The sequence below is a fragment of the Peromyscus leucopus genome, chromosome 6, assembly GCF_004664715.2.
Source record: "Peromyscus leucopus breed LL Stock chromosome 6, UCI_PerLeu_2.1, whole genome shotgun sequence".
Lineage (NCBI taxonomy): Eukaryota > Metazoa > Chordata > Mammalia > Rodentia > Cricetidae > Peromyscus > Peromyscus leucopus.
In genome coordinates this window covers 71,268,821-71,293,726 of record NC_051068.1, presented here as the reverse complement: position 1 = coordinate 71,293,726, position 24,906 = coordinate 71,268,821, and the positions used below count along the sequence as shown (strand labels likewise).

Genomic DNA, 24,906 nt, shown 5'->3' with positions numbered 1-24,906 from the left:
TTGGTGTTGACAAGGACAGTAGAAATGGCGTCTGTGCTCTGTTTCAACTGCCCGCCATAATCCCAGGTGTGGAGCCCAAGGAAACTATGGACCGCATAGCAGAGCGTCTCATCATGTGCTTGTCCCAGGTTCCCATTAGTGACTGACCGAAGCTCAAGCTCGGGGCCATTTCGTTCTCCCAGTATCCAGCCAGAGCTCACTGAGAAAGAAACTGTTTCAGCAGCCATTGTTGTGAATGACCTTCTAACTGGTGCTTTAAAAATTCAGCCCACCAAAATGCCACCTAGTCCTTGGTCCCCTGGTTGACTGTTAGTGATTCCTCTTCACCACCATCCAGAGTGAGGAAGTAAACTGGAGGACTCTCGGCTTTCAAGTGGCAGAGCCAGTGCTCGGATTTATTGCCTAGTCCACACTGTGCCCCCAGCCAGGCCACGTCACCTCTGGGAGTGTCTTCTCCCTCCTAACTCCTGAACAGGGTTGACACTGCTGTGACTTGGGAAGGTGGAGGGATGAGGCGAGGCCCACTTCTTTGCTCAGGCTTCTGTTTTCTTTATCGCAGGATGGCCGTGGCACGGAGAACCATGTTCCAGAGGGGGGAGGTGCAGAACAAGCCGTCGGGACTCTGGGGCGTGCTGAAGAGCGTGACCGCGTCATCTGCAGGAAGTGAAAGTATCCTTTATCCCGTACTCTGGACCAGGGGCAGGAAAAAAGCAGTGCTGGGTTAGTCCCCTCTAGGGTGCCCTGACTGCCGGGGTCCAGACTGGCCGCACTGGGCGTAGGAAGTACAGTGGGTACATCATCTTCCTGCACCTGAGCTGGAGGAACCTGTGAGGTCATCCTTTCCACTTAGCAGATGAGCGACTAGGCCCAAAGGTGCAGTCACCCGTGGTTTGTGGCAAATGCAGGAGCAGAGCTGTGGCCTGGGCTTCATAACCTGTTCCACTCCACTGCTCTTTGTCTCGGTGCTGCGAGACCACGGAGCGTGGCGGCTCCCTCCACAGTGGGTGGTTCACGAGTGGCGGCAGGGCCATTTCTAACCCAGTTAGTGCCCACACAAAGCTGAGTAGTGCCGCCTCCTCCTTAAACGCCAGGGTGGCTGCGTTAATAGACTGATCCTGGCCCTGCTGGTTTGGAGGTTCACCAGTTCCCATACGAGGATAACCACATTGTGTGTGACCCCCATGGGCTGTTAGTCACCCTGGGGGCTGACAGGAGGTGACATACTCCTGCTTCCCTCTCACCCGGATAAGGTGGCTGGAGAAGGACACAGACCACTGTGATAGGCCATCCCCACCATTCTGACGGCTGCAGATAAGACAGAGAAAGCCAGGGCACTGTGGCAGGAAACGGAAAACGAGTCGTTGGCTCTGGAGAGATGGCTCCCATGGCTGAGCATGCACTGCACCTAGATCGGTGACCCATAGCCACCTGTACCGCTGTTTCTGGGGAGACCTGCGCTCATATGCATACCCCCCCACACACACACACAAAGCACATTACTAAAAGTAAAAGCAATCTTTTTAAAAAAGAAAAGCAAGTAATCCCGAAGCATTTGTCCTGTGTCTCCTATTTCCAGGCAGCGCTAGGTGACAGACCGATGAGTCGAACCTCAAGGCGCTCACTCCCTACTCAAGGGAGACAGACCTAGGACTCTTCCACCCTGACGCTGAGTGCCATAGCCTTGCTGATAGCCACTGTGGAAGGGAAGAAGTGAAGTGCACTTGTTGATTTCACAAAGGAAGGAAGATGGGAATTACTGGGACTGTCTTCATGTCATTATTACTCTAAAACTCATAAAAATAAAGTGTAGGCTGAGAAATACATCAACAAGTGTATCGGGTGGTGGCAGCTCTCGGAGCTCCTGTGTCTTTAATGGGGGAAGAGCGGCCCTCCTCACTGAGGTATGAAGAGGAAGAAAGAGCAGGCCCACGGGCAGGCAGCTGGCACTGTGCATCCACGCCTAGGTGTATGACTTGGAGCAAGTTATTTAACTCTCTGAGCCTCTTTCCTCATCTGAGAAATGGGGCTGTGGGAGAGTGAATGAAGAACTGGAGGAGGCGGTGACTAAATCCTGGAGGCTCGGTGACCACTGCGCTCCGCATTCCCAGCACAGGTTACTCCGCTGGCGTGGAGCGGCGGTGTTGTAGGTCTCGGTGCTATACGCCATTTGAGGCCCCGGAGATTGAATTTGACAGATAAAAAGTAGAAACCAAGCACAGGGAAGCATCTGTCTGAGAAACCAGTTGTCTGCGGGGTGCCCCTTCACCCCTGTCAGGCCGGAGCACTACCCAGAAGCCTACTGGCTGAGGTGGGAAATTCAGGATACAGGCGGTCCCCAGCATCTGCCCTGTAGCCGGCTGAGCAAGTCTTCGTTCCCGCTGTCTCTGAAATGTCTGTGATTTCAACCTTGATGCCCACTTCTGCCAGATCTGACTGTCATTCAGCAGGAAGTAGATGCTTTGGAAGAGCTAAGCAGGCAGCTTTTTCTGGAAACAGCTGATCTGTATGCTACTAAGGTACAGAGCAAGGAGACGGCTATGGTTTCCCCACGGCTGGAGAGAGGATAAGACCTCCTGGCTTGTCAGAGTCCTCTGTGACCAGGCGGTGCTCCTGTGTAAGCTGAGTGGCTTCTGTTTAGGGAATCTCTCCTGTGACTGTAAAATCCCTCCCGGAACCCTCTCTACAAGAGAACTGGAGGGATAGAAGGAGACGCCAGCACCCGGGAGGCTGGTGCATCCACTTCCTACTTCTGGTCGGGGATAACGATGGTCACCCCTAGTTCTTCTTACTGCCTCACAGATTAACCCCATCACAAGAGTGATGGGTCCCTACCTCACTTACCTAACTTCCCAAGGCACACCTAAAATGCAGTATGACTGAAATGCACAAACCTAAGGCTGCAAACGACCCTCGCCTTTTCTGAGGGCAACTTCCAGGGTGGTTATAAAGGGTAGAGGGTTGCCAGCATGTGCTTTGGAGACAGGGCTCAGCCCAGTCACCACCTGATCCTGAAGAAGTTGTTTAACCTCTAAGACTCAGTTCCTCATCTGGAAGATGAAGGTTCTAGAATACACCTCTTGGGGTTGTGGAGACTGGATGCTCACGGGAATAGACTGTCTTGTCTCTGGCTGAGAGTCGGCGCTCAGTGCAGGTTGCCTCAGCAGTGAGTCGTAGGCATGGCAATGCTTCTGTTGAAAATGTTGGCCTTTTGCTAAAAACCATGTTTTGTGTTTGGTTTTCTTTAGGAAAGAATTGAATACTCCAAAACTTTCAAGGGGAAGTATTTCAATTTCCTGGGTTACTTCTTCTCTATTTACTGTGTCTGGAAAATTTTCATGGTACGTATGTTACAGGATTTTTTGTTTATTGTTATTGTTGTTGTTATAGTAATATTTGCTATGTATTATTTCTGTTATTGTTGTTTGTTAGTGTTTATTAGTAATAACAAGTTTATGTGTGAGTGCGGGTTCACATGCAGAGGCCAGAGGACAGCTCTGGGGAGTGCGTTCTCTCCTTGCGCTTTGCTGGGGCAGAGTCTCCCGTTACCAGCTGAGTCCTCCGGCTAGCTGGCCCACGAGCTTCAGGCAGTTCCGGGTCCACCTGCTGTCTTGGCAGGGGAATGCAAGGCTTACAGGTTCAGGCTGTCGTGTCCAGCTTGGCTGGGGAGGGGGTCTGGGCTCACACTCCTCAGACGTGCGAATGGCAGACGCTTTCCCCCTGTACCGTCTCAGCAGCCACGTTTTCAATGGTCAGAGTTCGGTGGCCTTTTCCGGGGGTGGTAGACGTTAGACAGATGGGCTTGACTGGTGACCTTGAGTCGCTTGCACATCTGGAGTCAGCAGAGAGCATCTCTTCTTTCCCTCTCCTTTGGGGGACTTAGAAGGGGGATTGTGAGTTCTTGTTTTACACTTTTCCATAACGCCTGTGAGCACCCGACTGTTCCACCTCCGCTCCAACTTTCAACTCCAACTAGAACCCCTCACCATTTTTGATAATGTGCACCCTCAAACTTACGTCCAAAATCGGCTCTAGACTATGCTCCTGTGGGTCACACTTGTTTTCTGCCCTCGCCACTCTGCTTGTCCCTCCGTGATTTGATTTCTCCGTCGTGGATTTATTTCTCTGCTTCTGACCCGGCCGTGGTGTCCAGGAGTGTCCTGTCGTTGTAGGGAAAGGGCTGATTTGATGTTCTAGTTGGTGAGTTTCCCGCTGGAGCTGTTTGCACAAAGAACAGCCTGTCGGCTCGTTGGCTAGTTTTGATCAGTGTCGTAGTGGGGCCTTTGGATCAGCGGCTAACGTCAGTAGCACTCAGGTGACGTCGTCGTCGTCTTAAAGCCTGATTCCTCCCGTGAGAACAGACGGAGGTGCTGTGTTCCCGGCTGCGCTGACATGCTAGGGCCGTGTCTCCTGTTCAACAGCTGCCTTCGGGTGTAACTGACAGGTACTAAGCTGCATGTGTTTTAAATGCACAGCTGTGCCACAGCTGCTGTTACTCAGTTCTGACAGAGAAAACCCATCATGGCCAGATTTCCGTGCACCCCTTAGACTGCCTCCCTCACCCCCAGTCCTGAGGCGGCGCTCATCTTTCTCTCTGTCCCCGTGTATTAGTTTATGTTTTCAGGATGTGTGTGTGCATGTCGTCGGACAGTGTGCATACTTTCTCTGCCTCGCTTGTGTTTGCCTTGTTTTCTGTCTTCAGCGTGGTTGTGGAAGTATGTCCGTGTTACTGTGTGTTCCTTCTGAGTAGGATTCTGGTGTGGCTGTGCCACAGTTTACAAATCATTCACCAGTCGTGGATATCTGGTTGTTTCCAGTTTGGGGATGTTGCATGTGGTGCCGTGAACACACGCACAAGTCTGCGTGTAAGTGTATGCTCTCTTTTCTCTTGGGCAAACACTTCAGTGTGGGGCACTGACTGATGTGCCGACAGACAGACGCATGCTTCATTTTTCAACTTCATTACTAAGGGATTGTGCGCCCAGGAGCCCTGGGGAGGTCAGAGGGCAGCTCTGGAGGCTGTTCTCCCTCCCACCTGGTGTGGGTCTGGGGATTGAACACAGGTTGTCAGGCCTGAGAAGCAAGTGTACCCAGTAGTTGTTGGTGTTTTCACAGTTGTGCAACTATCAACATTGTTATCAGACCATTACCTCAGTCGAGTACTGAGCGTTTTTATTAAACCCAAAGAAATCCCGACTTCACCAGCAGTTACACAGCATATCCCGTGCTCCAGGCTCAGGCCAGCACTTGTGTCTGAGTTTCCCTCTGCTGCTGTTTGGTGGCCGGAATCACCCAGTTAAGGCTTTGATTTAGCGGGAGGCTTCTAAGGTCCGTCCGTTCTGTACCACCCTCATCCTCTCACTGGCTGAATGGTGCTGGTCCGTAAGGGTGGTACCACGTTTAGTTTATCACTTACTGGGTGACGAGCATTTGGCATGTGTCCACTGTAGACCCTTATCACTAATGCAGTTGTGAACAGCCACGTGTAAGTTTTTCAGTGACCATGCTTTGATTTCTCTCACATGTGCCTAAAAGTGCCACTGTGTCATATGTTAATGGTGTGTCAACCTTCTGCAGACCTGGCAGACAGTTGCCCTTAGCAGTAACACCAGGTTACGTCCTGCCAGCAGCCCGTGAGGAGTCTGGCTTCTCTAAACGCTTCTACTCCTCCTCTGTCCTCTCTCTCTCTCTCTGTCTCTCTCCCCCTTCCCTCTCCTCTCCTCCCTCCCTTCCTCTCTCCCTCCCTCAGTCTCCCTCCCTCTTTCTCTCCCCCTCTTTGTATGTGTGTGTGTGTATGTGTGTGTGTACACGTGTGTACATGCATGTACTGACACACGTGAAGAAGTAAGGACTGTGGTGGTATAATGTTGTGAACATGCCCCTTACTTTCTAAGAGACTGGAACTTGCTCTGGACCTCACAGACATTTAATGATACACCTTGAGGTCCTTAAGACTGCTAACCTACCGATTGTTTGACCAGCTTTTAAGAGGACAGTGTGGCAGCTACCCTTACCTGCCTTGGGTTTCCCAGCTTTTACAGACTAAGCTAATGCATGCCTGTGATCTTAGGTTGTGTGCTCTTCCATGCCCCTGACTCGGAGAGCATTGCATGTGTGTTTGTATGTGGCATGATCATCATTTGCTGAAAGCAACAGAGAGGCGAAAAGCAACCTTCTTGAAATGAATATCCGCCATGCATGTTGGAAGCAGCGTACTGATACTGCTAGACAGCATTGGTGTGTTTGTGTCCATCGGGGTCGTTGGAGGAAAGTGCAATCCTTCATACAACTCAGTTAAAGTTTCCGAGAGTGTCCCTAACTCCTTCCCCATGTGATGTTTCTGTGCTGTTTGGTAAATACAGAGCAAAGCCCTTTGTTAGGGACACATTAGAAGCAGACAGGCAGGCACAAATTCAGACTCATACAGCAGATTGCAGGCAGATGAGAAATCACAACCTACGGGGAGATGGAAGGCACGGGCAGTGAAGTGGAGAATTCAAACTCGGGCTCTCTCCAGCTTAAAGTACTCCAAGGGGAAGTGCTTTGGCATCTTTCCTTAATGCGACATCGACAAATATCGGTGACTGAGTTCCTCACTGATGCGTTTACCCAGTGCGGAGGACAGCTTTTGTGAATCTGTTCCCCGTCCTGGGACAGAGCCTCGTTTCTGGTGATGTGTGTATCCAGGCATCCTGCGCACTCTCGGCCCCACGTCTCTGCTCCCGTCCTGCAGGGGGAGTGTTGGGGTTGCAGATGTCACCACTGTACCCAGCTTCTTACGTGGGTTCCAGGGTGGGAGCTCGGATGGTCAGGCTTGTACAGCCAAGGGCTTTACGCTGAGCCGTCACGCTGGCATTTCTGTCATAGCCCTCCTGGTGGCTGTGAGGCTCAGTCTCTCTCGGTCTGGACACTGGTAACCTTTTTCTTATTGGATCCATAGAGTTGTGTTGATCTTTATTGAACTTTTCAGAGAACCAAGTGGGGGTTCATTCACTTTTTCTGCTTCCTATTTCACTGCTGTGTGTGAAGCCTTTCATTATTTATTCCCTTCTGCGTGTTTGGAGTCAGCTCTCACAGTGAAAACTCAGGTCCTTGATGGAGACTTTTCTAGAAAGGTGTTCTTGCTATAAATGTCCTAAGTGCCGTTTTAACTGCATTCGCTCTCTGATGTATATCTTTCAGTTCCAAATGCTTTCTGATTTTTCTCTTGCTTTCTTCCCTATCTTAGTGTAGTTATAAGTGTGTAACAAAATATCTGGGGGTTAGAAATGTAGCTTATTTGGTTGAGTGCTTGCCTAGAATGCTTGAAGCCCTGGGTTCAAGTCCCAGCATTGTGTAATCCAGGTGTGGAGGATCAGAAAGAAGTTCATGGTTATCCTCAGCTACATAGTGAGCTCTAGACCAGCCTGAGCTACTTGAGACCCTGTCTCAAAAAAAAAAAAAAAAAAAAAAAAAAAAAAAAAAAATCTGGAAATCTTCCAAATATCATTGTCTGGTTGATTCCTAATTTGATTCCATGTACAAGAACATAAGTTTTATAAGTCAGCTAAGCCAGAATAGTGAATGTTAAGCATGCCCTTGAGTAGAAGGTGTAGTCTACTCTTCTTGCCTAGTATGTTCCATAAATGTTCATCCATGGTATTATTAAGGTTCTCTATAGTCCTGCCGGTTTCTGGGTTACTGTTTTTGTTTATGTGTGTGAGTAGTTGGCTCGCATGCATGTCTGTGCACCACAAGCATGCCTGGTGCCCATGGAGGCCGGAAGAGGGATGGATCCCTGTAGGAGCCTGTGAGCTGCCTGATGTGGGTGCTGGAGCAGAACTTAGTCCTCTGCAAGACAGTGAGTGCTCTCAACTGCTAAGCCATCTCTCCAGCCCCTGGCTTCTTATTTTATCAATTATTAAGAGAAAAATCCTAGTCCTTTAGATTTAGGCATTTTTCTTGTTTCTATCAATATTTGCTTATTGTATTTTTAAGCTCTATTTTTATTACTTTTAGGGGTGTGTGTGTGTGTGTGTGTGTGTGTGTGTGTGTGTGTGTGTGTAGGTGCCTGTGGTGCCGAGGGACATTGGACTCCTGTGGAGCTGGAGTTACAGGTGATTGTGAGGCACTTGATGTAGGTGCTGGGGACCACACTTGGCTTCTCCACGAGAGCAGCAGGGTCTCCTCACCTCTGAGCTCTCTCCAGCTCCCTGCTTCATCTGTTTTGAGGCTTTGTTGTTGTTTATTTTTTGACCCCCACTTACTGAATTTCGTTCTGAGAGAAAGTCTCACAGTGTAGCCTTGGCTGAGCTGGATCTCACTCTGTAGCCCAGGCTGGCCTTGAACCCAGAGACTCACCTGACTCTGCCTTCCAAGTGCTGGGATTACAGGCGTGTGCCACCACGGTCAGCTCCCATGCTTTTTGCCGGTTCTTTTGATTGACACATACTTGCAGACTGGAGGGGGGGGTGCAGTGTGATGCTTTGATTGTGTGTGCATTGAGCAACGATCAGTTCAGGGTAAGGAGCCATCACCTTGTGTTCATGTCAGTTCCTCTCTTCAAGATGTTTTGAGATGTAGATGTGTTACTTTTTAATGTTCTTACCTTTTAGTTAATGTATGAAGTAACGGGGTTTACTGTAACATTCTGAAGCTTTTTATCAGCTAGAAAACGTTTAGAATCAGCATACACCCTTGAGATTGTAAAATGGCCCGTCCGCCACCGCACTGGCAGTCTCTGCTGGGGAGGGAGTCCTTACGCGATGTTAACAGACCCGGGGCTGCTGCAGGGTCTTCCCCATCCTCTTCCTTTGCCCTTCTGTATCTGCATATTTAAAGTGAGTTTCTTGTGAACAACGTGGTCAGGTTTTGATTTTTTTAATTCAGTTGACAGTCTGCCACATCAGTGGTGGGTTTAAAGCAGAGATGAACAGTCTGTGGTCCACAGGAGAACCAGCCGCACTTTGCCTTTGCACAGAAGGTTTCGTTGGCACAGAGCCAAGCTATCCCTTTATTGTCGCGGCTGCCGTCCCACTACAGAGGCTGGGTTTGCTGACCTGTGGTTTACTCTACATTTAGTGTTGTTGGTGACGGCTAGGTTTGAAGCTCCCGTGCGGCTGTTGGCGCGGCGTTGGTCAGACCTCTCCTCCCCTCCTGTCTTTTAGGCCGCCACCCCTGGGCTTGAGTTGTGTCTTTCATTCCATGCGCTCTGTCTCGTTAACTCAGCAGCTCGAGCTGTGTCCTTTGGTCATAGAGCACTCACCATCACACAGGAAATGACCCTGGCTCTTCTTGGTTCTTACTCTAACTTCCTTTACCAGATGCTAGCTTTCTGACCTCGGAATCACAGCACACATACGCTTTATGCGCGTGACTCTTTACAGAAATAAATACGGGATAGAAACTTGTTTGCCTGTGTGTGAATGGACAAAATAGATTTTCTATTCACGTTTTAGATTGGAGGTAGAATTAAAATGTATTGTAGGAAACGTCAACCTGTAAGATATGTTCATTAATTCATGTGGAATCATTATTTTATTAAAAACTTTAAATTACGTGTGTGTGTGTGTGTGTGTGTGTGTGTGTGTGTGTGTGTCCGTCCAGGTACATGTGACATGTGGCATGTGTGGTGGTCAGAGGTCAATTCTTGCCTTCCACCATGTGAATCCCAGGGATCAAATCTGAGTGGTCAGCCTTGAGGGCAGGTGCCTTTGTCCCCGAGCTGTTGGGAGTGTGTCACTCTGAGACAGTGATAAAAGGTGTGCTAACACAAAGCTCCGTCTCTGCAGGCGACCATCAATATTGTTCTTGATCGAGTTGGGAAGACTGACCCTGTCACCAGAGGCATTGAGATCACTGTGAATTACCTGGGGATCCAGTTCGATGTAAGAGCCATTCTACATCCTTGTTTGCTTCCTTCAGGTCCAGTCGCCCCAGCTCGACCCTCAGCTTTTAACCCTGAACTTCAGGTCCAGTCGCCCCAGCTCGACCCTCGGGTTTTAACCCTGAACTTCAGGTCCATTGTCCTCTGTGTGTTGACAGCTCCCATGGCCCGTCTGTAAACATCAGGTTTAGCTTTCTTATTGTAAAGCCATAAGCAGTGACAGGATGCTACCTGCTGCTGCAGGTCCTCCTCAGGCTGTCCTCAGCCAGCCCACAGCATGCCCACAGCCAGCTACCACTGGCCAGTTTCTTTCCACCAAGTATTCAGATCTTCCTCTGTGATACTCAGTGAACTCTTCAAACTCACAATTCACCTTTGATCTCCTGGTAGAAAATTAACAACTAATTAGTGTTCTGAAATGGTTTCACTATAAGAAACGACCTTTGTCGGTCGAGTAAGGTGGACCTTGGACTGAAGTTGAATCGTCACCTATGCACAAAGTTGGTTTGTTTTTGTTTTTTTAATCATTTCTCCCTATTTCATAAAACCAGGCATAAACAAGCCTTATCTCAAGTTCAGTGGTTTTCCTAGTATAACGTGTTTTTCAGATGACGTCATTCAGGCCGATGGACACTCTGGTAGTAACACCGGTGTCACATTTCTTTGTCCTTAGTGGAGCCTAGATGAGGGTATGTGTCACCCTTGGTCTCCATCTCAGCGTAGCCTGTCTCCCATCTCCGGGGCAGCTAAGATAAAATGCTCAAGCCAACTGAGCCGCAGGCCCGCAGGAGCAGCGCCGGGGACGCTTTGGTTCTCACTGCATAGCACAGGTGCCTCCAGTCCGCAGTCCTCACTGTGCAGGCAGAGGAGGGTGCTGTGGATGATCCTCCCTTCACCCTATTTCTTAATGAGGGTCTCTCGCTGAACTTGGGACTTGACATTTCAGCCTCACAGACTCTGCCTGTCCCTAGCTCCCAATGCTGTTGCTACAGGCACACCTACCCTTGCCCAGCTCGTACATGAGTGCTTGGAATTTCAGCTCGAGGCCTGTGGCTTTTACAGCAAGCTTTCTTACCACGGAGCCATCTCCCCAACCATGAAAGTACACTTTTTTAATGATAGGTCAACAGTGTATTCTTTCTGCATGTGATGGATCAAGGCATCTTTCTTCAGGTCATGTGGAATTCCAGTGGTCCATGTACTTTATTGTTGATGCCTCTGTGGTTTTCTCATTTAAATATCACTCGACTTTCTGAGCTCGCTGAGAGTGGTGGCACTCAGGAGGCAGAGGTAGGAAAATCTGAATTCAAGGCAGCCTGGACTATAGAGCAAGTTCCAGGCTAGGCAGGACTACACAGTGAAATCCGTCTCAAAAACAAATGTTTTCTTTACTGCACTACACTTTTAGAAGTGAGCGCTCTGAGGCTGCTCACTTTTATCTGTTCCTGCCTGATTCATCTCCTTCCTCCATGTTCACGCTTCTGAATAAATAACAAGCCGTTTAGATGTTGGTACAGCCTCGGTATCACGTACCTGAGAACAGAGTCAAGCACAGGTTTCCCAAAACTGCTTCACCCTGTCAAGCAGTACTGGAGCAAAGAGGTCCATTGTGTGGTTCAAGTGAACTTCACTAAGAATACCCATGTAGTCATACTGTGATGTCGTTGCCCTTTACTCCTCATCCACAGCATTGAAAACAATCAGGGTGCATTGAGTTCACCTTAATCCCTCATTCTCATCCTCACAGTGGGGCCATCTCATCAGCAGTGGGTTTCCTCACAGTAGGACCATCTCATCAGCAGTGGGTTTCATCACAGTAGGACCATCTCATCAGCAGTGGGTTTCCTCACAGTAGGACCATCTCATCAGCAGTGGGTCCTCACAGTAGGACCATCTCATCAGCAGTGGGTTTCCTCACAGTGGGACCATCTCATCAGCAGTGGGTTTCCTCACAGTAGGACCATCTCATCAGCAGTGGGTTTCCTCACAGTAGGACCATGTCATCAGCTGTGGGCTTTCTCACAGTAGGACCATGTCATCAGCTATGGGTTTTCTCACAGTAGGACCATGTCATCAGCTATGGGTTTTCTCACAGTAGGACCATCTCATCAGCTATGGGTTTTCTCACAGTAGGACCATCTCATCAGCTGTGGGTTTTCTCATTAGTGTTTGTTTTTTTTTTTTTTCCCCTCACTTCTCTGTACTAGCTTTCTTTGACCCTTAAGACTTAAGTCTGCTCATTAAGGGATCCAATGTAGTCTTCCCATAGGTATCTACCACCTATAGGTATTTATTTCAAAACTGACCAGGAAGAACCTAATGAAATTCCTTCTCCTGGTCACAGAAGTCATCAGCAATCACATTAGCTCTCCGCTCTGCCTGGAAATGTAATGGCCTGTTCTTCCTGTTCTGATGGCAGGTGAAGTTCTGGTCTCAACACATTTCTTTCATTCTGGTTGGAATAATCATTGTCACATCCATCAGAGGACTGCTGATCACTCTTACCAAGGTATGTTGCATCAGTGTTTAAAAGGCCTTATTTAATTATGTGACTTCTGAATTAGATCCTACATAATAGTGTGAACAACTCAGAGGACATGCAGAAAAATGGAAAGACTGTTAAACTTCTCTGTAAATTGTGGGTAAGACATCGTCTACCAGCCACAGATCATTCCAAAGGTAATAGAGACAAGGGATCCATCTGTCCCTTGAGCTCTCATACTGTCTATAGCCAAACTTGGCACGTGGTATTCAGCAGCTACTTAGAAAAACCAAAACGACAGGCTGACGTTCAAGGTTGGAATGATTGTAAGTCACGTGTGAGGGAGATCAGAACACTCAGCAAGACCACGTGGTGGTGAGAAGTGGATCCTCTCTGGTAGAAGAGACAAACACTGAGAAGAGAAATTAGGAGGAAGGGACTCCTGACATCTAGCACAATCTGGGAAGAAAGAGTTCAGGAGCCCCTGACAGCTGCAGATGTGGCCCAGAATCGCTGTTTAGTGTTGTGTGGTGATGTCAACTCATAGTTCTGGAGTTTAACAGCAGGGTTACTTTGTGTCACACGTAAAACCACCAACCATCTGGGGGCGGGGAGGCTGGTTGTTCTTATATTTTAAATCCCTCTCTAGGGATTTAAATGTCTGAACTTGCTACACTTTTTGTGCCATGAAAGAGATGCTATTAAAGGCTAATCATGTGGTGTGGTGTTCATGACAAGATCTGACTATACCCCCGAGTTCCTCTCCTCTCTCCATAGTTCTTCTATGCCATATCCAGCAGTAAGTCCTCCAATGTCATTGTCCTGCTCCTAGCACAGATAATGGTAAGCGTAACGATCTGCCTTTGTGTCTGCAACTGTAAAACGCCAAAAATAGGGTTCTGTCGGGGAGGGGTTTCGTTGTTTGAGACAAGGTCTTGTAGTCCATGCTGGCCTCAAGTCTTCTATGTAGTGAAGGGTGGTCTTGAACTCCTGAGCTGTTTCTACTTCCCAAGTGCTGGGATTTCAGGCATGCAGCACCACACCTAGCTTAGAAATGTTTGGGGGAGGGGGTACATGTGTTTGTGTATATACACGTGAGTCTAGGTGCCCCTGGAGTTGAAGTCACAGGCAGTTGTAAGCCACCCAGTGTGTGCTGGGAACCAAACTTGGGTTATCTGCAAAGGCAGTGCGTGCACATATAACCACTGAGCCATCCCTCCAGCTCAGAAATATTTGTTTCAGTTGGGCCAGTATGTATGGTGGTTGCTTCCAGGCCTGATGACCTAAGTTCAGTACCCAGACCCACCTGGTAGGAGAAGCAACTCTGACAAGTTGTCCTCTGATTACATGCACACCCACACACCCATGTGCACAAATAATTTAGGAATTTTCATTCAAGTGTATGGGTGTTTTACCTACATGTGTGTGCCTGGTGCCCACAGAGGCCAGAAGAGGATGTTCAGCAACCTGGAACTAGAGGTACAGATGGCTGTGAGCCACCATGGGGGTGCTAGGAATCAAGCCAGGGTCCTCTGAAAAGGCAGCCAGTCTTAACCACTGTACTCTCCAGCCCCAATAAATTATTTTAAAGTAATATAGCGTTTGCTCTGGCCTGCCCCTGGAAACACTCGGGTAACGTCCGGATGACCCGGCCCCCCTTTGCAGGGCATGTACTTTGTGTCTTCTGTGCTGCTGATCCGAATGAGCATGCCCCCCGAGTACCGGACCATCATCACGGAAGTCCTTGGGGAGCTTCAGTTCAACTTCTATCACCGCTGGTTTGACGTCATCTTCCTCGTCAGCGCCCTCTCCAGCATCCTCTTCCTCTACCTGGCTCACAAGCAGGCACCAGAGAAGCATATGGCGCCCTGACTTAGACCTCTGCAGACTGAGGGAGGAGACGCAGCGGGCCACACCTGGGCCTTCAGTTCTGTGAGCAGAGGAGCTGCTGGGGCCGTTTATTCTGCACCCAGCACTGGCCTTCCTCCTCCTGCGGCAGTACCGGAGTCAGAAAGAGCTCCCACGGAGGCACGAGAGGGAGAAAAGTCCGCAGCATTCTGCAGGGAGCACGCGTGGGCCTGAGGCCGTGCAAGTGTGGAGGGTGAGGGTCGGGGCATGAGGATACCCTGTGCTCCTCAGGTGGCTTCCCTCCAAAAATTTAGTAAAATCAGAGTTTGTGACACTGTGGCCTTTAGTTCACTTGGCGTGCTATGTTATTGTGGTCTAACATCAAATGCATCCCTCTTCACCCAACTTTACCCTATAAAAATAACCAAAAGGTCGTTTGTTCTTTTTGGGAAAGGGATGATAGACAACTGAAACAGATTTTACCAAAAGATTTTAGGTATGCCTTTTTTTTAATTTCCTTTTAAATTAGTGAAGAGTGGATGCCTTACACTAACCCAGTGGTGGAGTTTCAGGCTGTCTTTCCCTCTGCCTGCCTCTCGTGTTGTGGGGTGAGACAGTGAGTAGCTGTTAGCTGCAACAGCCCTCTCCTGTCCTAGAATACACGCTCTCCGACCGTAAAAGGAAGGCGATGTTTTTTAATACTCAAATGCAATATAAGAAAATTCTGAAATATATTGCCTGGAAGTCTCCTTTTCTTACTAAGGTCATAGTGTGTACTTTGTCATGTTGGGCTTCTAGAAATGAAATATGCAAATGAAAAAGCATGAACTGTTCATACAGAACAAAAGCACTATTCAAATCCAGATCCTCTTAGCCAACTCCAAAAGCACTTGAATAATGCTCTTAGCTGCAGCATTACTACAGAAGCACACCTCCACCAGGATGTCTGCTTGAAACTTTTATTAGCCACACTCACACATACACAAATGAATCATCTCTGGTGCTCAAGATGCATACAGAAGAGGTTTCATCAGCAAAAATGGAAAGTTGTACTTGGGCAGATATCATATAGAAAGAACCTGGCCACTCCCTCCAGCTAAATTGAGCAGCCCTTACAAAGGCAGACCGACACTGGAATGAGTGATTCTAGAGGTCGAATGGGGCCAGCAGGGAGCTCCTTCCTTGGAAAGGCAGTTCCTGGACATGCAAGAGGAATTCAGTAGCCAAAACCACCGTTAGTTCTCATCACATCTCTGTGTCTTCAGAGTTGGAAGAAGAATGTGAGGCTGTGCTGTGAGTCTGTGGAAAAGAAAAACGGGCAGAGTGAGCAGCAGGAGAGCCTGGCCTGCTCTAGACTGCATGCCTAAGTCAGGGAGGAGAGCCGGGCACTCCTAGAAGACATGGTCTGACATCTATGCTTGGCTTCCTATTTAACGCAAAATGAAGTTCTCGTCTATATATATATGACTGTATATGTGTATATATGTAATCCGTTTTCTATAAGACCGCTATAGCACCATAATTGACATTACTAATCTATCAGTAGAATTAATACAATGGAAAGGAAAAGTGTAGTGAGACTTTTCATCAGAAGCCTGACTCCGGTAAATTTCCTTTTATGAACTTGGCCATCAATTCATTTTTGAATCTCAAGTTCATCTATGAAGAAAAAGTTGACTAGAAAAAATATTGCCCTAACCGTCTCTGTGTGTTTACTCACTGTGAGCCAGGCACTGTTCAAATACTTTTATTCTGAAAACGGTTGTACACATCATCCCTATTTCATAGGTAGGCAAGCTAAAGCACAGAGCCAGGAAATCTGCTGATATGCGGCAGAACCAAGCTGGTTCTTCTGATGGTCTCCATCATGATTCTGATAAAATCTTCATTTACTGATTGCCAGCCACATGCTAAGAAAATAACCTCATGAGCCACAATCCCAGCACTCAGGAGGCGGAGACAAGAGGGTGGCGAGTTCTAGATCAGCCTGGGCTCTACACTGAGACCACATTTCTAAGAAGACAATAAATTTGTCCTCATCCTACCTCCTCTCCTCCCAAACCCTGACAGGTTGGTCGCCCTGTGTTCCGACTCCCGAGAAGCGGGTCACCACTCACTCGTTCTCTTGCCGTGTGGGGTTCAAGCTCTGACTCGGCTGACGGTCCTCCTCTGTCCTCAGAACAGGCGTCCAGGGGGTCAGCCATGGAGGCAACGATGGGGATTTTCTTAGCTTGGAAGTAGTTGTAGGCCTTCTTTCCACAGACCAGGAGAGTGACGTGCTCCCCGCTGCTCTTGATCCTGTCCACCACTTTCTCGTAGGGTTCCTCCTGCACGCTCTCCCCGTTCACTTCGATGATGACGTCCTCGTCCTCCAGCCCAGCCTTGTCCGCAGGGCCACCCTCCTGTACCTGTGAGCCAAGTTCTGAGCGTCAGAGTTCCAAACATGGGTGAGAGTGTGCCCGGCAGCTTCCCTCCTGAAAACGTAACCACACCTTTCTCCTTGAGGGGCCACACCCCCTCTACTCCACACACTGGCCAAGCACCATACTGAACATCTTTGGGCTGGAGGCATCTGGCCCCCATCTTGTGATCCCAACTTGAGAGCGGCAGAGGTCTCCCTGGCTGTCCCTACAGGGTACAGGCACTGTGACATGCACAAAAGCGGACGGTGGCACTCCTGGAGGTGGGGCGTGTGACTGACTAGTCCCCCAACTCGCGGCTGCTGGGAGCAGTTCCCATACATACCTCTCTGACAAAGGAGCCTGGCTGACCCCGAATGGCATTCAGGTGGAAACCATAGCTGTCGTCGACTTTAATCAGTCTACAGAGCTTGGGTTTATGGTCCCCCGCATCCTCCGCAGTGTCTGGACTTGTGGCCTCCGGAGCAGCAGCCACAGGAGCTGCAGCTTCCCCGACAGAACCATTGGGCAGTTCTTGACTTTGGCAGTAGAGAAGGGGAGAAAAACGAGCCTGTTGAAAACAAAGGGGGAAAAATACATGTATGCGCAGTTACACTTCATTAAACGTGATGACACAGGGTGCCATACATGTCTGATTGTAGACTCTGAAGTTTCTCTGCCACAGCCAGAGAAGGCAGAAATGTGTATCCACACACATACAAGTGCATAAGATAGAATAGCATAGAGTTCTGTACCAAACCCCAAAGCTATCTAACGAAAATACTAGCTTAACTCCACAAAAGCAGGCAGATCACTGAACATGGCCTACACTCCTCCGTGGGGAACACTTCTAAGGGGCTAAGCCAAGTCCTGCTGTCCCCTGCCTTTCAGTAAAATTGTCTTCAAGCACATTATATAAACTAAAAGACAGCTGGGCAGTGGTAGAGCACACCTTTAATCCCAGCACTTGGGAGGCAGAGGCAGGCGGATCTCTGTGAGTTCCAGGCCAGCCTGGTCTACAGTTCTAGTTCCAGGACAGCCAGGGCTACACAGAGAAACCCTGTCTTAAAAAAACCAAGAGACAAACCATTTTTGTGACTAACGGAAGACTCAAAGACATCAGAAAAGACCGACTCCACACACTAATAACGGGAGAGGTGACCACATGCAGCAGCAACAGTGAATTCCGTCCCTCAGCTGCTCGGCATCTCTAGGGCTGGCATCAGTAATGCCAACTTACTTGGCTGTTTACTGGAATTATCTTAGCTCTTCTCTCAAGCCACGCTTCCTCCCGTCTGTAAATACTCTGGTGCCTCTCACTTGCACAGCCACGAAGAAAGCAATAGCCATGGTCTCGAATAGAGAGAACAGGAAATGAACTGTTTTCTTTATTCTGGTGCTTGAGCATACGCATCCTGATGCCTTTGTGTAGTTATCCTAGGAACACCTCTAACTCTGAGGCAGCCCCACTGGCCTGAAGCTCACCCAGGGGTTTAGGCTGGCCTGCCAAGCACACCCCAGGGGACTGTCTTTGCCTCCCCAGCACTGACAGTTTTGTGTCACCAGGCTCAGCATTTGAGTACAAATCCTGGGGATCAAACTCAAGTCCTCACTCTTTCAGGTAAGCACTTCATTAATCCCCATCCCCGATTTTTTTAAAAATTTGTATTTTAATAGAGTTCACTTAGCTGGCTGAGGATTTTGCCCGAGTTGGGGGCTAGATTTGGGTGTGCTCTGGACCTGCTCAGCAGTTAAATTGAGGTCAGCAGGTGTCCAGACATTTGTTAGAAAGTGGAGGCCATCAAGCAGTGAGGAACACTGTCCACCTCATCGCTGTGGATGCTCAGCAAGTGTAAGATGTGGGGTTCATCTGCCTTCCTACCTGCCTGGCAGCTCAGTCCCATGCAGCCCCAGAGATGTGTTTACAAATGCTCCACGCAGAGGCTAGAAGATGTGGGAACTCACCGGTGACTCATCACTCACTCAAGTCCCCCTGAGCTCTCCCCTGAGCTCTCCCAGCATGCAGAGCAGCTCTGTCTGCTTGGGGACGAACCCCTAGCGTCAGAGCGCCCAGCATGAAAGAAGAAACAGGAAGGCTTTTATCCCTCTCTGGAGCACTCGTGAATCGGTCAGGAACCGTTAAAGGTGTTTGACTTACTCACTACTGTATCTCAGATCCGTCCCACCCCCATGCCAGTCCTGTGAAGCCCACCTTGCAGAGTGGGCAGACTCCCCTCAAGTTCACCGAAACCGGGAAGATTTCGCTGACATCATTCTATCACAGATTTTGTTCCTCAGAGTGCAGCATCAACGTACAACATCAAACAGGCCTTGCGGAAGTCAAGTTGTCCCCATTTCTGACAGCTACAGAAATAGCTCCCTGGAGCTTCAGTATGGGAACAGCCTTTCAAATTACTTTCTTTAAAAAAAGTGAGCAAGCATGCACTCAGCTGGGCAGTAATGAGGATTCACTGCCTGCCAACTGTTTACATTCTCAAGGCTGCTCCTCTCCTCGGAAGCCTGTCCTGCTTCAGGGTGGCACCCAGTGTTGTCCCATCCCCTCCGTCACCACCTTTTTGGTGGCAGGATTTTGTCAGAATAGGTTCTCAGAACTGGACACAATATGAATTCAATGGTCATACATGGGAGACATCCACATGTTCAATGGTCATACATGGGAGACATCCTCATGTTCAATGGTCATACATGGGAGACATCCTCATGTTCAATGGTCATACACAGGAGACATCCACATGTTCAATGGTCATACACGGGAGACATCCACATGTTCAATGGTCATACATGGGAGACATCCACATGTTCAATGGTCATACACGGGAGACATCCACATGTTCAATGGTCATACATGGGAGACATCCACATGTTTCAATGAACCATCATGTCATACACGGGAGACATCCACATGTTCAATGGTCATACATGGGAGACATCCACATGTTCAATGGTCATTCATGGGAGACATTCACATGTGCTAAATATTAACTAAATTAGTCCTTTCCCTGCCCCTCATGCTACCTTACAACCAAAAAAGCTGGAGCTCAGGACCACTTACCCATGATTCCATTACTAGTGTTTCCATGGCTGGTCTGACCGACTACCTCTAGAAGTCAATTAATGTAACCTTAAATTGTTTTGTTTTGTTTGGGGGGGGCAGCTTTTTGGAGTACCAAATATGTTCTCGACATTTCATATTCAGTTTACTTTCAAGTTAGACTAGTACTTAAAAGCATCTCTAGTTCATCTTGTTCATTCTTATTCCTCCTAATCTGATTAGGAGGGCGTGTGACAGCTATCAACCCAGCCCCTGGCTAGATATTTTGAATGTTAATCACATCCTCCTGTCAATTAACCCACCATTCCTTTAAATCCTCTGAAAATACATTAAACATGTCTCCATCCCAATGTAATAAATCAGGATGGGAACAAGTAGTGTGTGAGTGAGAGAGAGAGAGAGAGAGAGAGAGAGTGTGTGTGTGTGTGTGTGTGTGTGTGTGTGTGTGTGTGTGTGTGTACCACTAGAGACTTCTGTCCAGGTTGACATTATCCCAATACCAGAGATTCTCTAGGTATGATTATTCAACTAGCTAACAAATCCATTCTTTTTCTCCATCCGATTAATTAATCTTGTTTACAAAGGTATCTTGAAAAATCTAATCAAGATTTAGGAGAACATGTGTGGTCTGATGAATCGAATCGGAGAACTTGAGTTCAAATACTGATCTGAGTCTCTGCTAAGCTGGGTGTCTAAGTCATTCAGTGTCCAAGTTTAGTTTCCAAGCTATAAGAAGAGGCCAGTGTTACCACCCATACTCTTCCTCCCTCTGCCATGCCCCGAGGTGCTTCTGTTACTGCGTAACACACAGAAGACCATTATCTATCCCTGTGGCCAACATTCAGCAAGGCAGATGGCCCCCAGACATCTGCTAAACTGGACTGAACCCCCAGCTCTCGTGATAAAGCATTATCAAATGTTGGGAGTAGAGCTGCTCAGTGGTTAAGAGCCCCTCTTGCAAAGGACCCGTTTGGTTCCCAGCACTCACATCAGACAGTTTACAGTTGCCTGTAACTCCAGCTCCAGGGGACCCAGCACCCTCCTCTGGACCCTGTGAGCACCTGCTCTCGTGTACACATGCCCACACACAACCACACACATACACGGTTTAAAAGTAATAGCATCTTTTCTAAAAAGCCTTAACACACGCGAACAGCTGTCATAATAAGAAGAGGGAGCGAGGCCCTTGGTGATGTTTCCACTGTGTTTACTGAGGACAATGTGAAGGAGAATTCCAGGACTGTGGAGAGGTGGGAATGCTGCAGATCCAACAGTTCCTCTAGGGCGAGCTGTAGCCTAACGAGGGATTCCTTCTCACCTCAGACATTCTGATAAACAAGTTGGAATATATTAGCAAAATCTGTTCTTCATCAACCAACAGGCAACATGCTGTCACACAGCATCTGAGGCCTTGAACTCACTGTAACCTGCCTGTTTCCACAAATGTATTTTTTAGGCCTTGATTTATACCTTTCTTTCTTCTGTTACTATAAAAACTCCATTAAACTGCCTCCACGTTGGAACATGGTGGGACCTAGGATAACCTAAATCTGTGTTCTCAGACCATGGTCCCTCAAATTTAACTCAAAATAAATTCTTCTTCCTTCTGAGGTGAGAAGGTTCTGTGATTCTGCATCATCGACAGCAATAAACTAATCAACTTTTCTAGATCTTTATTCAAGACTGAGGAAGCCTGCTGACCAGCAAGTGTCACATCTGCTCTCGGGGCTGGAGAAATGGCTCAGAGGTTAAGAGCGCTCACCTCTTGCAGAGGACCCAAGTTCAGTTCCCAGTACTCACAACAGGCGGCTCACAACCTCCTGTAACTCCAGCCCCAGGAGATCTGACGCCCTCTTCTGACCCCGGCATGCACATGCACATACATACATGCAGACTCGCACATAAAAATGAATCTAAAACCAAATAAATCCATCTACACCTGTGCCAGCTCTGAGAAGTCCGGCCGCCTCTGTCCAGTTTGAGATTCCTGTTCTTCATAGCTTATCCCAGATCAGCAAGAGTCATTCTTCAGCTGATTTACAAGTTCCAAGTTTTTAGTCCAGGAATTTCTAACTCATTTAACACTCTCCTGTCCCTACCAGTTTGAGCCACAGTCTGGCCTTAATGGTTGTTATGCCCCTTCCAGGCTGAAGGACAAAGGACTCAGCTCCTAGTCAGAGGGCGTGAGTGAAGGAGCCCCGCCCTAGTGCATGAATATGTGCGTGAATATACATCCTTATATGGAATACATGCATTCCAGAAATTACTTACCAGTCCATAGATGCTGTCCGCCTCTTGTCCACCACCAGCAGTGTGGTCTGCTCTCCGCCCTCCTTGATCATCTCCACTACACTGTCGTGATCGAGGCCTTCCACGGACACGCCATTGACAGCGACCACCAAGTCGTTGTTCTTCAAGCCAGCTGCCTCGGCTGGACTTCCAGGTTCTATGTCCTTGGTGATCTGACCTACCCTCCCCACACAAAGCAAAGTCACCAGGAAAGCCCCCGAGCAAATAAGTGCTGGGGTCTCTGCTGGATCCCTGGGCCTGAAGAAATCGGTATAAAGGCATGCTGAATCCTACTCCCCCAGTCTCTCTGCACCCCAGGGGTCTACAGATCTACTCTCTAGCCTGGTCCTGGAGCAAACCCAGCCTCAAGCCATGAGAGGGTCTTAAAAGACTGGGAACCTGGTGTTTGCTAAAAGCGTCTGATGGTCACTTTCGACAAAGTGGGCGGGCTAAAAAGTTCCTAGGAAGTCCGTGGGCATCCTTGCAGCCACAAATCGTACCCAGCAGGTAAGCCACAGAAGGGAAAGGGGCCAGCACCAGGGAAGTGGAAGCCGGAGGGCCCCAAGTTCAAGGTCAGTCTGTACACCGGGAAACCCTGATGCAAGAGGCAGGAAGGGGTGCAGAGCACAAAGCCTCCCAGCCTTCGAAGCCAGGTCGGCACTGCCCTATTTAGGGGTCCCCGCCTGTGCCCCAACAAGCAAAGTTCAGCCACTAGTCCTCCATAAGCTGATCCAAACAGCCAAACTAATAGCAGGAAGGAGAGAATTACTCAAGATAGCCACCTTGGTAAGGGCAAAGGGATCTAGTGACCCCTTCAAGTCTATCTTCAGGGTTCTGAAGTGAGGTTAAGGCTCCACGTACCACTGGCCCATCCTGCCCTCTCCCGAAAGGAGATCTGATAAGTTGTGAATCCCTTCTGGGTGCCTGCCCCCTTCTCCACCAAATATTTAGGCTTTCTCTTTTCCCAGCATGAGATTCCTGAGGAAATTTCCAGAGGCTTGCAATGTGCTCAACCTTGTGTTCAAGGCCATTATGTTGGCAACATAAAGTCAGGAAAAGTTGGGGTATTCACATCACAGAAATCAGCAAATGCTCCAAATTCAGATTTCTTTCAGAGAGCCAAGTTAGTCCCGCCGCCTGTCTATCCAGACCCTAAACTCTGCCTGACCACTCCGTAATGGAAACTGAGACTCCAGCATCAGGCCGCCCAGGGCAACAACGTGCGCAGCTCTGCCTCCTACTCCCCGTCAGTTCCCTGGCGGGGCTGGAGCTTGGGGAGCCTGCACCATGGATGAGGGACTCGAGGTCTGCAGACTGGTGCCTCACCTTTCTGTCCAGAGCCTGCCCTCAGGTAGAACCCGTAGCCATTGCTTCCCTTCCTGATCTCCACCACCCGGGGCTGGTGGGGCAGCAGTTTCAGACTAGCCGTTTCCCTCTTGAACTGTGTCTTCTGTTCATCATGGCGCTTGGCAGTCTCCTTGTCCACAAGGAGGAACACGATACGGCTCCCCGCCTTCTTCACCTGCAGCAAGACACACAGATGAGGGCCGGGGGCCTCCACAAAGGACCCTGGGAGGAAGGCTGCCGTGCGGCGCAGGCGCAGAAGGCTCGGGTCCGGGGCCTGAGCATGAGCGCTTGCATGCTTCCCCCGGCCTGACTGGTATTTATCCAGCTACTTTGAGGGAAAACAGCCGACCGCACAGATGTTAACTGAACTCAAGTGGGAGCCCAAATTCTTAAAGAGCAGAAAGATGTGCGGATGAGAAGGGCCGAATGGGATTTTAGAAAAGAGAGTAAGGGTCAACTTTGGGAGATCATTCTACAGGACAAGAGGTCAGTCGGTGTCCAAGGCTCCATCTGACCTCAACAAGAGAGCCCTTCTCCAGTGTCAGCATGCTGGGGGGCATTCCAACACCCGGCAGGAATGGTTTGTTACCCATGGCCATCCGGAGTGTGGAAATACTAAATGGACTTGAGGAGTTACCTATAAACTTAATGCTGTATTCTGTTTTGAGTAGTGATGAAATCCATCCCTTGCCGCCCACACCTCCATCCAGAAGGTATCTAGCATCCCCATCCTTGTGCCCGACACCTGTCAGTCACTGAACGCAGCAGCCACCCGCAGACGGCAAGCAGTCAGTAATAAGCCCCGTCTGTGCGGTCTCCTCCTCCCACACACGCCTACAGTAGTTTAATTTACAAGTCGGACACAGTGACTAACAAATAATCAATTACAACAGTGTATTGTAGGAACAGTTGTTTAAACTTATGAACCATCTGTTTCTTCTGGAAGTTTCCATTGCTTTCAGATGGGGTCGACTACAAGTAAACGTGGAAATGGAAACTGAAAGGGGGAGGGGCCGGAGCCCTGTGAGCCCCGCCCATGCCACCAGTGACTCTGTGCGCCCTCGATACAAACACCTAGAGGATGCTCTCCGTCAGACGCTCATCCAGGCAGGCGCTACCACCCACCTCCATCACTTCCGACGGAGTGGACGGGAGGAGAGGGGAGAAAAGCGCCCTTTGAGGATTACCTTCGCCACCACTTCCTCGTGATTGGCGTTCTCTACGTTTTCTCCGTTCACTTCAACCAAGAGATCGTCGGCCAGGACCCCGGCCCTCATGGCCACTCCCTGAGGTGTGATGTCAGTCAGGTACACGCCCTTTTTGCCTGGAAGAAGAGTGGAGAGAGATCCGGAGACCTTCAGAGCTGACTCAGATTGCCCTCTGCCTCGGCTCTCAACTCAGCTACAGCTCCTAGCACGAAGCTGGGCACTGCTGTTACTCAGCACGGGTCTGTTGGTCTGAAGAGAAAGTCTCAGTCTGACTGAAGGAAAGGCGAGAGTCTCTGTGACAAGCCGGTGAGATGGCTCAGAGGATAAGGCCACCTGATGTCATGTCTGGTGACCTGGGTTCAATTCCCAGGTCCACATAGTGGAAGAACAAAACTGTA

General features: G+C 49.0%; 2 protein-coding genes across 4 annotated transcripts in view; one reads left to right on the top strand and one right to left on the bottom strand.

Moving 5' to 3' along the window:
- The window catches only part of LOC114680910 (Golgi pH regulator), a 38,560-nt gene extending 23,636 nt beyond the window's left edge, over positions 1–14,924 (top strand). For 2 of the 3 annotated variants that reach the window (XM_028854084.2, XM_028854086.2), the window contains 7 exons: positions 560–669; positions 2,428–2,516; positions 3,246–3,338; positions 9,768–9,863; positions 12,282–12,371; positions 13,122–13,187; positions 14,010–14,924. In XM_028854084.2, coding sequence (XP_028709917.1) covers positions 560–669; positions 2,428–2,516; positions 3,246–3,338; positions 9,768–9,863; positions 12,282–12,371; positions 13,122–13,187; positions 14,010–14,216 — 751 coding nt within the window. In that variant the 3' untranslated portion in view covers positions 14,217–14,924. The remainder of the gene's footprint in view (positions 1–559; positions 670–2,427; positions 2,517–3,245; positions 3,339–9,767; positions 9,864–12,281; positions 12,372–13,121; positions 13,188–14,009) is intronic. The other variant, XM_037206916.1, reaches the window with a different exon arrangement.
- A 213-nt stretch (positions 14,925–15,137) lies between these two features.
- Positions 15,138–24,906, bottom strand: part of Pdzk1 (PDZ domain containing 1) — a 31,038-nt gene continuing 21,269 nt past the window's right edge. Inside the window, 7 exon segments of the mRNA XM_028854087.2 lie at positions 15,138–15,491; positions 16,310–16,600; positions 16,938–17,162; positions 21,936–21,961; positions 21,964–22,131; positions 23,280–23,475; positions 24,488–24,624. Coding sequence (XP_028709920.1) covers positions 15,438–15,491; positions 16,310–16,600; positions 16,938–17,162; positions 21,936–21,961; positions 21,964–22,131; positions 23,280–23,475; positions 24,488–24,624 — 1,097 coding nt within the window. The 3' untranslated portion in view covers positions 15,138–15,437.